This window comes from Dermochelys coriacea, chromosome 2, assembly GCF_009764565.3.
Source record: "Dermochelys coriacea isolate rDerCor1 chromosome 2, rDerCor1.pri.v4, whole genome shotgun sequence".
NCBI classification, from domain to species: domain Eukaryota; kingdom Metazoa; phylum Chordata; order Testudines; family Dermochelyidae; genus Dermochelys; species Dermochelys coriacea.
The window spans coordinates 169456524-169469665 of NC_050069.1; the positions used below are offsets into that span (position 1 = coordinate 169456524).

Genomic DNA, 13142 nt, shown 5'->3' on the forward strand with positions numbered 1-13142 from the left:
TCTAAATTAAGAGCTTTCTTATTAGTTAGAAAAGTGGAAGGAAGGGGTAGGGGGAGCAGCTATTGAGAGGTGGAAGGGGTGCCTAAGTCCATTCTACTGTGCTCATTGACTTCAGTTGTGTTCTAGGTGCTCAGCACCTCTCCAATTCAGGACCTAGTTGTGTCATGTCAGGCACCCAGAACATGTTACACAAAATTAGCATATGCGTTTTAAATAGTAAGTCTAAGTGAGTTGTCCAGAGTTTTAGAGTGAATCAGTGACAGAGCCAGGAATAGAAACAAGCTCATTTGATTTCTCTCTTCCCCCCCCCCCCGCCCAGTCCTGTGCCCTGCCTACTGCTGAACCACATGGTCTCCACTAACAGTAATCAAAGTCGGATGTTGCTAACTCTCTAAACTGGTGTGACAAAAGTAGGTGCATTTACTAGAACCCTGCAGCAAAGTACTTTCTTTTTCAAAAAAACTAATGTTTGGTGGAGGAAAGTAAACCTTTTGCTTTTTTGAAAATAAGATGCCTTCTGTTCTGTAACATGTTTTTGTTTTTGCCTCCTGCAGAGTGTTTGGATTTGTTGCAAGGAAGCAAGGCAGCGCCACGGATAACGTGTGCCACCTGTTTGCAGAGCACGATCCAGAGCAACCTGCCAGTGCCATTGTGAACTTTGTATCAAAGGTCATGATTGGTTCCCAGAAGAAAATCTGAAGCCTTCCTAGCCTTGGTTCAGAGCTCTTCACTGACTGGGGGGGGAAGGTAGCTTAGGAGAAAAAGCGTTCTTGGGAGTTTGCAGCTACATTATCCAAACCTAACTGTTCCCAAGAAGGAAAGCAGAGGATGTTCCATCTGCATAATGTTACAAAGAGTGTGATCCTTTCTTTGAAGATGCCTTGGACCTATCAAAGCATTGTTTTTTTAAATCAAAGGGCAAAATTGTGAGTGAATGCAGTTGGATGCACCAAAACCCGCATAATCCATGTCTGAATTAAACAGAGAAGAAAGGCTTTATAGTGCAGGGTTTTAAATATATTTTCACGCACCATTTTCCATCTTGTATCAGAAAAGGAAGAATTTGCCAACTCATTAGATCACGCCTTTTTTTTTTTATTTCTGTAGGAAAATGTATTAGAACCACATGCATTCTCTTACTTAGACACTTGCCACAGTTGCATCAGTGGTAGCTATAGGCCTGACAAACCGATGCTCTTAAGAGAGTGGTGGTTTGTGAAGGACAATTTGCTCTTCCCTTCATCTTTATATGATAATGGTGGGAGTTGATTGAGAAGGGGGAAGATGTATGTTAGGAGAAGGTTAGTGCAGGTTGATTTCTTTTAAAAATGGTGCAGAGACGTGGATTTTTCAGGGACATTACTCCATGTTTAGTATAAAGAAGGCTGAGTTTATTTAGCATGTATAATTTTCAATGGGAGAGGGATAACCAAAAAGAGTCATGTGGAGAAAGCTTGATGTATTCTGTTAATGGTATTTTTGTTATTATTTTTATATGAAGAGTTAAGCAGGAAAGATGCTGTATTTTAATAATCACAGGATAAAAATGAGGGAAAAGCAAAGAAGAAAATGATTTTATATAATTTATATTTTTGCCTCTGCCAGATTATTTATAGTAGACGTCAAATCTTGATATATTATATGATTGTTCTTATAGTAAAGCCATTCATGATCTTTGCGCCTTAGTTTTATTTTGCATAAGTATAGTATGTTGCATGTGCCTTACTATAGGGTAGAGTTTCATATTTAGACTCTTGTTTTACAGTATTAAACCACTTCCCAGCTCATGTGTCTCTGAAATAATGCTTTGACTATGAAATCGGTCCTCCCTCCTCATAGTTTCTTACATACATAGGTTCTTTCTGACAGATTTTTTTTTTAATAAAAGGTGGGGTTTCGTTTTTTTGTTTTTCAATTTGTATGGATTAGTGTTAAATTTTATAGGTGAATTTTTAAAATAATTTCTTGAGTCAAGAAATCCAAAAGGGAAAAGAATATTTTTTGTTACTCTTATCCATGTTCAAGACAATCTGTCACACATGTCCTTCATATGTCCGAGTAAGTCAAGTAGTGGCATTTGTATTTTATAAAACTAAATGTTATGCTGTAGTTAGTTTTATAACATAAATATATATACTATAAAGTAGGGTAGGTGACTTGTAGTAATTTTCTGTGAGAGCAGAGGGCCCATTTGAAGTCTATTGCAAAATTCCCATTCACCCAAAGGGAACAGGATCAGGCCCGGGAACAGGATCAGGCCCAGAAACAGGAATTGGAAGTTACAGACAACTGAAATTCCCAATTATTTGACATGCCAAACATTTCTGTTCCTTCGGTTTGAGGGCCAAATCTACACATTGGTGACCTGATGTATAAAACGGTGCAGGGCTCTGTGCACACAGTCACAAGAAACAGTGGGCTGAGTGATAACTATCCCCACTTTGAGACTTAAATTGCTTAAGTCTCTTTTTACCAGAAAATAGTTAGGAGGGATAGGAAAAATTATAGAGTTGGCTTAAATAACAATTTCCCACCTATCCTGATCCAAAAACCATTTGCATGCAAACACAAACACACAAGTTTCAGAGTAGCAGCCATGTTAGTCTGTATTCTCAAAAAGAAAAGGAGGACTTGTGGCACCTTAGAGACTAACACATTTATTTGAGCATAAGCTTTTGTGAGCTACAGCTCACTTCATCGGATGCATTCAGTGGAAAATACAGTGGGGAGATTTATATACATAGAGAACATGAAACAATGGGTGTTACTATACACACTGTAATGAGAGTGATCACTTAAGGTGAGCTATTACCAGCGGGGGAGACGGGGATCTTTTGGAGCAATAATCAAGGTTCTAACACAAGTTGTTCTAACTTTTATTAACAGACTCCTTTTTTTAGAATTATAAGAACCACAGGCACCTTATGCAGGGGCCAAGGACAAAATCTGTTACCAAATTATTTGTATAACCATGAATTCAGTGTAAATAATTGTGTACTTTTGTATGGGGACTTGGGGCAAGATTACAAATTAATGTATTTGGACCAGGAAGTGGCTTACATTAATAACAGTGGGCATTGTATGTATATAGAAAGGATAGGCAGTTCAAAGTAAAGCTACCATTGAAGCAACAATGGCAAGTGCCTCTGATTTGTACCAAATATTTTCATTCTTCCATCAAACAGGTTCATTAATCAAACAATGTTTTTGTACCATCTAAAAAGAATGCAGTGTGATTGTTTATTTGGTAACCTTGATCCCTTTCAAAAACATTGGGACCAGTGGGCCAACCAGGAATTCTGGTGGGTTCCATTAGAATAAAGAAATTGATCTCTGTTGGTTAATGTTGGTCTCTTGGTTTCATTTGGAGGACCCATATCCTCAGGAACCAGAAGGCTGATAGATCCCTTACTCGGTTCTGAAACCTAGCTGGCAAGTTGGAACTCATTGAATATTCTCAACTGAAATTTCTCCTACATTCCAGCTGGAGATTCTTCACTAGGGACATCAGTGGAGTCACACCTGCACTCAGTCTAACCCATCGTGTAAATTATGGCTCTCGGATTCTGTGTGAGATAAATTAGGTTTGAGTGTCCCCATAAAAGCTGGTGTCAGCCACTGTGCAGCCTTTGGCCCCATTCTGCTGAGGATGGAAAGTTTGATTTCCAATAGATAGGCTTTGCTACTGTGGGCCTTATTCTGCATTCCTTATGAATTCTAAAAACCTATTGAATTTGTTGGGCTTTTAGGAGCATTAGGAATTCAGGTCTGGGCTCTTCAAGGTGCTTACCTGGGGACTTAGGTTGCACTGAGTAATGGGAAGGAGGAAATTGCCATAGTTACTAAGAAACCCTTTCTTATGTGTGTTCCTTTTTATGGTATATTATCACATGCTTTGTTTTCATATGGAATATATTTAAAAACACAAAGTAAAATAGTACAGTAAATATAATTGTGTAGTATATACATAAACACATTCATACAACTTTGATTCACGGTAAATACATGACTAAATAGTATAGCACTTTCCTTCTAAGGATTTTGATAGATGTGTATATGCAGTCTCATAAGTAATGCCAGCAAAGTTGCCTCGTGTATTTAACCACGCTCCTATTAACCTGCTTGTTAAATGTGCTACTATAATCTTACAGTGTTAAACTACAAAAATGCTGAAAGCCATGTTTTTAAAGGTTTTTAATTAAATGGTTCTCATGTATCCAAAAGTATCCTTAAAATTTTAATGTTTCCTTCTCTGCCTTACCTATTAGTGAACATTTTTTGCCCTTTTCTTGAAACTGTAAAAAACAAAACAAACGAAAAGTATCCAGTATGTAAATGAATGTTCTATAAATTCTTTGTATAGTCATTTTCTCTGCTCTTTAAATATCAACTCTATTCAGATTATAATAAAATTATAAATTTGAAATCTCACAGCACAGTGTGAAAATGGTCAGTTTTGAAGTGATTGAATAACCTTCCCCAGATGATACGCTTCATGCTGCTCACTCTGACTAGCGGCATTTTGAGCCAAGGTTTTGTGTCCTCTGTCGTCATAACCCCCAATCAAGGCTGTCATTATGACATAGGACCTGTGCCACAGAGAATTGTAACCTAATTGAGACTATCGTTCACCCACCTAACGCAGTGGAATAGGATTTTTCAAACCATTCAGTGCTGGCCCAGTGCCGCACCTACTGAAATCAGTGGGAGTTCTACCATTTGCTTCAATGGGAGCAGTGAGGCCAACGCTGTTCTTGTCAAAACCCCACCCATAGTTTCCCATTCTATGGCTTTCTGTACTTCAAATGGCACTATAATAATGAGAGTATATTGGAACACACGGATCAAATTATAATCACTATGTCTGGTGATGACTAGTACATTGATTCAGTAAAGATTTTTGTGTACTACTTTTCTCTCATCAGATGTATGCTGGGGATGGGGAAATGAATGTGACAGGGATTTCTTTGGAACCTCCACACTCCCCCTAAAATAAACCAAAGCGAAAGAGAGAACAGAACGAAACTCCATTAGAGCTGAAAACAGTTGCTTCATTAAAAGTACAGTTTGGAGTAGCCCTTTTCTTTATAATCAACATAGAAATCCTGTATTTCAGGAAGACTCCAATTAGCACTATTGAGTGTCAGGGCAGTTGTTAGATTTCTTGGCTCTCTATACACTGCATTTTCATTACGGTTTAGGAATTGCTCTATATAAGGTAATCAATATTTGAACTATACTATACTTAAGCTACCAGCTGACCTTCTGGGAAATATAGCTTTGTATTTATTTAATACTTGTCATATAATTTAAGAATCCAGTAAGTAGAAGCTGTAATTCCATATTTCTGAGGCAGTAAGAAAAACTGTTGATAATGCTCTGTCTATGGGGAAGAGAAAGGAGAGAATTTTTAATTCAATGCAGATGACTGTTGTTCATCATTAAGGACAGATGTGAAGTGTAGGCATAAGGCTTTGGGAACTGATCATGAAAGGTCTTTGTCAGAGTTAACCAGACTACTCCATGGACAATAGCTTGACCTGCATAATTTTGTCTTTGAAAGCAGACTCAAAAGAAATTCAAAACTTTCTTTGTCAAGGCAGTTCAATGAAATTTGGAAATGCCCTAAAGTGAATGGCTGGGTTATTAAGAAGATCACAGGCTGCTTCTGTGTGAGCTAAAGAGAATTTGGATTAGAGCAATGGTTCTCAAACTGGGTTGGGACCCCAAAGCGGGTCGTGACCCTGTTTTAATGGGGTCGCCAAGGCTGGGGTTAGACTTGCTGGGGCCCAGGGCCAAAGCCCGAGCCCCGCTGCCCGGGGCCCAAGCCCAAGGGCTTCAGCCCAGGATGGCAGGGCTTGGGTTACAGGCCCCTGGCCTGGGGCTGAAGCCCTTGGGCTTCGGCTTTGACTCCCTCTCCTGGGGCAGTGGGGCTCGGGCAGGCTTAGGTTTTGGTACCCCATCCTGGGGTCATGTACTAATTTTTGTTGTCAGAAGGGGGTCACGGTTCAATCAAGTTTGAGAACCCCTGGATTAGAGAACTGTTGTGACAGTGCATGCTAAGCCCCCCCAGACAGACTGAACCTAGCTTTTTGCTGTCATTGACACCTGGCAGAAGGGTGTCATAAATTAAGAGTAGGCTACAACTACATAAAGGAAATTAGGACTAGGGCTAAAACAGAATTTGAAGGTATAATGCAAATAGCAAGAAATGCTTTAAGTATATCAGAAACACAAAGTGGGTGAGCTGGACACAAGGGAGTGATTAAGAAGTATAAGGACCTTGCTGAGGAGCTAAATGAATAATCTGTATCACTTTTCAACATAAAGGATATTGCGGAGATACTTAACCTGGATCTGGGGGGGGCCCCCTTTTTTCCTGGACATAAAGATCAGTCATAGACTGACAGAAATGTAGGGCTGGAAGGGACCTTGGGAGGTCATCAAGTCCAGTCCCCTGCATTGAGGCAGGACCAAGTAAACCTAGAGCATCTCTGACAGGTGTTTGTCCAACCTGGTCTTAAAAACCTTCAATGATGGAGATTCCACAACCTCCCTTGAAAGCCAATTCCATTGTTTAACTGTGTTTATAATTGGAAAGTTGTTATTCCTTATATCTAACCTGAATCTCCCTTACTGCAAACTAAGACAATTACTACTTGTCCTACCTTCTGTGGACATGGAGAACAATTGATCACCATATTCCCTTCTAACACCTCTTAAATTTGAAGACTGCGATCAGATCCCCACTCAGTCTTCTTGTCTCAAGATTAAACATATACAGTTTTTTTTAACCTTTCCTTATAAGTCAGTTTTTGTTGCTCTCCTCTGGACTCTCTCCAGTTTATCCCCATCTTTCTTAAAGTCTGACACTCAGAACTGGACACAATATTCCAGCTGAGGCCTCACCAGTGCTGAGTGGAGTGGGACAGTTACTTCCCATGTCTTACATACAACATTTCTGATAATACAGCCCAGAATGCTATTGTCCTTTTTGCAACTGCATCACATTGTTGACATATTCAGTTTGTGATCCACTATAACCCCAGATCCTTTTCAGCAATACTACTGTCTAGCCAGTTATCCCCCATTTTGTAATCATGCATTTGATTTTTTCCTTCCTAAATGTAGTATTTTGCACTTATCCGTATTGAATGTCATCTTGTTGATGTCAGACCAATTCTCCAAGTTATTATGGTCATTTTGAATTCTAATCTTATCCGTCAAAGTATTTGCAACTCCTCCCAGGTTGGTGTCAGCCACAAATTTTATCAGCATATTTGCCACTCTATTATCCAAATGATTAATGAAAATATTTACTACTACTGGACCCAGAACAAACCTCTGTGGGATGCCACTGGACATACCCTCCCAGTTTGACAGCAAACCATTGATAACTACACTTTGAGTATGGTCTTTCAACCAGTTTTTCACTCACCTTATAGTAATTCTAGATCACATTTCCCTATTTTGCTTTCACAATGTCATGCGGGACTATGTCAAAAGCCTTACTAAAATCTATTGCTCCCCCCATCCACTTGGCCAGTAACCCTATCAAAGAAGGAAATTTTATTAATTTGGCATGATTTGTTTTTTCTTGACAAATTCATATGTCTATTATTTATCAACATATTACCCCCTAGGTGTTTACAAATTGATTGTTTAATAATTTCTTCCAGTATCTTTCCGTGTTTTAAGTTAAGTTGATGGTCTATATTTCCCCAGGTCCTATATGTTCTCCTTTTAAAATATAGGTACTGTGTTTTCCCTTCTCTAGTCATCTGGGACCTCACCCATCCTCCATGAGTTCTCAAAGATAATTGTCTGAGATTTCTACAAATAGGTGTTAAATATCCTAGGGGGCAATTTCAACAGGCTCTGCTGGCCGGAATACATCTAATATATCTGAATAGTCTTTAGTCTGTTCTTTCCTTATTTGGGGTTGCTTTCCTTTCCCCTTGTTGTTAATATTAATTGTGTTAAGTATCTTGTCGGAGACTGATATATCAAGGAGACATTCAATGAAATAGAAAGGTGACTGTTTCAAAACTGATACAAGGAAATTTTTTTCACAGAACAAATGGTTAACCTGTGGAACTCATTGTCACAAGATAGCATAAGGTCAACAGTCTGGACGTATTGTTAAAAAAAAACACCCTGGGCATCATATTTATAACAAGAACATCCATATTTATAATAGTGAATATTTAAAAAAAAAACCATACACACGAGTTTTGAAAGGGATATAAATCCTCATGCTTCTAGGTACAAGTCTATCTCTAACAGCTGCTATTAACCACTGTTGGAGACAGAATACTGGATTAGATGGACCACTGCTGTGATCCAGTCTGGCAATCCTATGTTTTACAGGATTACAAAATTAGTGAATTTGCAGTGGTGTTCTAGCCACGTTGGTCCTGTGATATTAGAGAGAAAAGGTGGGTGAGAAAAGACATCAGCAGACCCCCCACTTGACTTAAGGGGATTACAGGACGAATCCGGAGGTCAATCACAGCGCAGTAATGCAACACGTCATCCACACTGACACCCTAGCACTCCAGCCAGGGTACAGAAAGCCCTGTGCTTCTCGTGGAGGTGGATTACCAGGAGCGCTCCAACTGCAGAGTCCAGGCGCTCTACGTGTCTTGCCAGTGTGGACGGGTCGGGAGTTAGGGCACCTGGGGCTGCTTTAATGCACTCTAACTTGCAAGTGTAGCCAAGCCTATGATGAGCTTTAACAATGGAACCTCACAGACAGCTATATACAGTACAAGAAACCACAGATCACCACCCTTACCTTCACAGAGCCAGTAACCACCACAAACACACCAAGGAATCTATCTACCGCCACATACTCAGATACCAGGAATATGGTCAGAAGAGAAAATCTAGGCTACACACCTTAGAACAGGGGTTGGCAACCTTTCAGAAGTGGTGGGCCGAGTCTTCATTTCTTCACTCTAATTTAAGGTTTCGTGTGCCAGTAATACATTTTAATGCTTTTAGAAGCTCTCTTTCTATAAGTCTATAATTACATACAACAATAGTTTAGTTACATAAGTAAATAAGGTTTTAAAAATGTTTAAGAAGCTTCATTTAAAATTAAATTAAAATGCAGAGCTCTCCCAACCAGTGGCCAGGACCTGGGCAGTGTGAGTGCCACTGAAAATCAGCTCGCATGCTGCCTTTGGCACACATGCCATAGATTGTCTACCCCTGCCTTAGAACATGTAAAACTGCCTTCATCAAACAAACAAGGACACCACTCCACCAGAGAAATAGGTCGTGTCATGGAATGGGCCACTCAAATATCCCAAGAGAACTGCTTCAATACGAAAAAAACCCCACCTCTAACCGCACACCCCTAGTTGTCATCTATCAATCCATACTCAATGGGGACCACATCCTGAAAGAAATCTCTTTTGAACCCCTTCTTCTGGCCTTCAAATAATCTCCAACCTCACCAAGCTCATCACCAGAAGCAAACTCCTCCGAGACCTGGACACATTCACTTAAAGGGGCACTAGACTCCGCCATAACACCAGATGCAAAACCTGGAGACATAGCTCCACTGCTACAATTATCAATACACTCCACAACACACCTTTCAAGATCCATGGATCCTACACACACCCATCACAACATGTGGTGTACTTCATCCAATGCACTGAATTCCCCAATAACAAATATGTGGGTGAAATCAGACAATCACTACACTCTCCAATGAACTCACACAGAAAAATGATAAAAGGCAAAAACACCTGTAGGTGAACACTTTTCACAATGCAATCACTCCATATCTGACCTATCAGTCTTCAATCTCAAAGGAAACCTGCACAACACTTTCAAACGACGAGCCTGAGAGCTTACATTCATAACTTTGCTAGAGACTAGTTATGATTTTCATAAAGACACTGGATCTATGGCTTATTATACCAATCTGTAACCCACTAACTCCTCTTTTTGACCTATGACTGCAGAGGTGTTAATGGCCACTTCACCTTGAACGGTCTCTTACAATATATGTTAACTACTTATGCTAAACAATCTGTTCAACCTTTTATTTAGCTGTGACATTCTGAGTACCTTTCCCAGACCTGAAGAAGAGCTCTGTGTCCCTTGCAAGCTTGTCTCTTTCACCATCAGAAGCTGATCCAATACAAAATATTACCTCACCCACCTTGTCTCTCTGAAATTAGTGGATGCAGCAATGCAGTAAAGTAATATGTTTTGGGCCATTAGTTTTTAAGCAGAACTGCCCATTCAATCCCCTAGAGAGTTGTTTAAAAAAAAATGGCTGCTGGATTTTAGTAAATCTTGCAATACTGCGTCTCATAAAATCATATTGGAAAAAATAATTCATGTAGGACTTGGACTAAATGCCTCTCATGCAAACAGAAAACTGACTACCGATAGTCAGTGGCCACGTTTCAAATCAGGTTGGGGACTGCAGGGACTATTAGGCTTGAGGTTTAGGCGGTTTTCAGTTGATCCCTAAGCTGCCCAACTCGCTCCTTTTTGAATCTCAGATCACATCACATATATTAATTGATGTGAGAACAAGCTTGCAAGAAATACTAGAAATAGGGCTACCTAATAGTTAGAGCGGGGCCCTGGGAGACAAGAGTTTGGGGATCTAGTTATGACTATGCTGCTGACTCTCTTTGTACCTTTTGGTTTTCCTATCTGTTAAATCAGTTTAATAATATCAGCCCTCACCCACCCTCAGTAAAGTGCTTTGCTCCCCCATGGTGGACCACTGAGCTGGAACATATCAGCAGAGTTCTTGGCTCAGGCTGAAGAACGCTCCCCAGAAAACATTCCAACCACGACTGTAGGCACAGACAGGAGAGCGAGGCTGCTGGCTGAAAAATGATGAGTGTTTTTAAAGTGCCCCTCATTGCTCTTGCACCATGCTCCCTCTTTCTCTCTCATTGGCATTTATCCCAGTTCTACTCCCTGCACTTATGATTCTCTCTCACTCCCACTTTCCTATCTCCCACACTGACTGGAAACTGCACCCACCTAAATGTATCTGTCTATCCTTTCTTCTCACCATGCCGCAACTTCTGGTGTAGGTGAAGCCACACCCACATCTGACAGAACTGCAAGCCCTATTCCCAGCTTCCCCTCACGTAGAAGTTTCCTGTGGAGTGTGTGGCGAAACATTTGTGGGCCTAGTTCTCAAGTGCCTTATGATATGCCTGTAGCATGAAGGGGCTCCATGCCCGGGGTAATGTGGAGGCACCTCAAATCACTTCCATTTTTATCTTTAAATACATTTTTGCAGTGTAATTTTGGGGTGCCATTCTTATGTTTCGAACTTTAGATTTCTAGAAAAAGCAAAATGAGCTCAGTTCATGTTTTCCAATAATAACATTGTCAGATTATTTTAGGGACATAACTATTCATTGTCAAATGGTTTTAATTAGCAGCTGCTTATATCTTTGCAAAAACTGCCTCATTAAATCTAAATTATGGGCTGTCTCCTGTGATCACTTGCATGGTATGAGAGCACTGTGTTACTCATAATTCACATGACAGGTGTGCTGTGGAGAGAAGTTGTATGAAAAAAAATACTATTCTTGCTAGACAAGATGCACTTTGGGCAGGGATTGTAAAATGGGGTGGAATTAGTCCACCTAAACATTTATTCTCAGCAGAATAACCCAGCAATATGAATTAACACCATAGCAGCACAATGCTCTTGCTTTATAAATTTGAAAGCTAGTTCCCAACCTTTTCATACCAACTCAGTGAAAAGAAAGTCCTATCCAGGCAGCCATATGCATGAAGCATTTCTACTGAAGTCAATGAGAGTTGTACATCTACTAGAGTAAGGAGATCAAGGCCCTGAGAGCTGAGCTGGAACTTTCCCCAGAATCCAACAGCTTCTCGTTCAGCCTGTGATGCTACCCACGGTTGTGAGGGACCTTGCCACCACCTGCCCATAGCAAGAGAAAGCCTTGTCTGTGCCTTCCAGGGGTCAGAGCCACAAGCCACAGGCAACAGCTTCTCCCTATGGGCCTTGCGCTGTCACTCTAATGGTTAGTGATAGGCACATGCCAACCCTCAAGCCCTGTGAGCATCTACCTGGAGGACACAGGCAGTATTCTCTGATCTGCTGCTTCCAAAGAAGCAGTGCATTCCAGTTTGCCAGTTCCACCTCAGATCACTACTCTGCTTAAAACACCGTGCTTAGATTTGTACACAGTGAAATCAAGTATAAGTTTATTTAACAAAGCACAGAGCTTCAAGTAGTAGCAAGTATTGGAAACAAATGGCTACATAGGAAATAAAACCATAAAGCGTATTCTAGAGACTTAATTAATGGGATACATTCATTCCTAATAGTGGATTACCATAGGCAGTAATACATAGGGTGACTCTTGCATTTGGGCAGGTTGGGCACGAGTGCTGGAAGTACCCTAGAAGTGGGGGGAAGCCACTGGCACCCAGACTGTGGCTTTGCCCCCACTCCACCCTGAGGCCCTGCTTGGCCTCCTCCCCCTGAGGCCCTGCATGCACTCCACTCCTGCCTGGCCTTGGGACACCACTTCTGCTTGACCTCTTCCCCGACGAGGCACCTCCACACTCTGCATCTTCATGCCCCTGCTCTGCCTCTTCCCCCAAGCTTGCTCCTTTCTGCCCCCTCCCACGAGGCCACCTTGCCTGCCACTCGCTCCTCTCTGCCCCTGTCATTTTTTCCCTGCCTTAAGGGCAAGTGACAGCAGGGGAGTGGGTGAAGAGGCTCATGCAGCAGGTGAGGGGGCTCAAGGGAGGGACGGAGCAGGGGTAGGAAGATGTGGAGCAAGGGCGGGGCCTTGGGGGAAGAGGAGCAGCGTGGGTGGGGCTTTGGGGGAAGAGGCCAAGCGGGAGCGGGGCCTTGGGGTGGAGCATGGGAAGGGCCACCTCCCAGAAGACAGCCTGGAATTTGCCCAGGGAGCCAGTCCATTTAAGGGCTGGGCCACAGGCCCATTCTGATGGTATCAATCAGGAGTTCTGATTTCACTCTTCTTTTTTTTTTTGAGACCAAAAATATATGGTCTTATGTTCTACAGCCCAATGGTTAGGCCATGAAGTGGGGATGCGGGAGACCCATAGTCTAGTCCCTACTCTGTCTCATTCAGAGTGATCTGGAA

At 41.3% G+C, this 13142-nt stretch overlaps 1 protein-coding gene across 19 annotated transcripts in view; it reads left to right on the forward strand.

Moving 5' to 3' along the window:
• TNS3 (tensin 3) overlaps positions 1 to 4431 on the forward strand; it is a 338104-nt gene extending 333673 nt beyond the window's left edge. For all 19 annotated transcript variants that reach the window (XM_038389568.2, XM_038389570.2, XM_043508663.1 and 16 more), the window contains one exon: positions 555 to 4431. In XM_038389568.2, coding sequence (XP_038245496.1) covers positions 555 to 699 — 145 coding nt within the window. In that variant the 3' untranslated portion in view covers positions 700 to 4431. The remainder of the gene's footprint in view (positions 1 to 554) is intronic.
• Positions 4432 to 13142: the final 8711 nt, after the last annotated feature.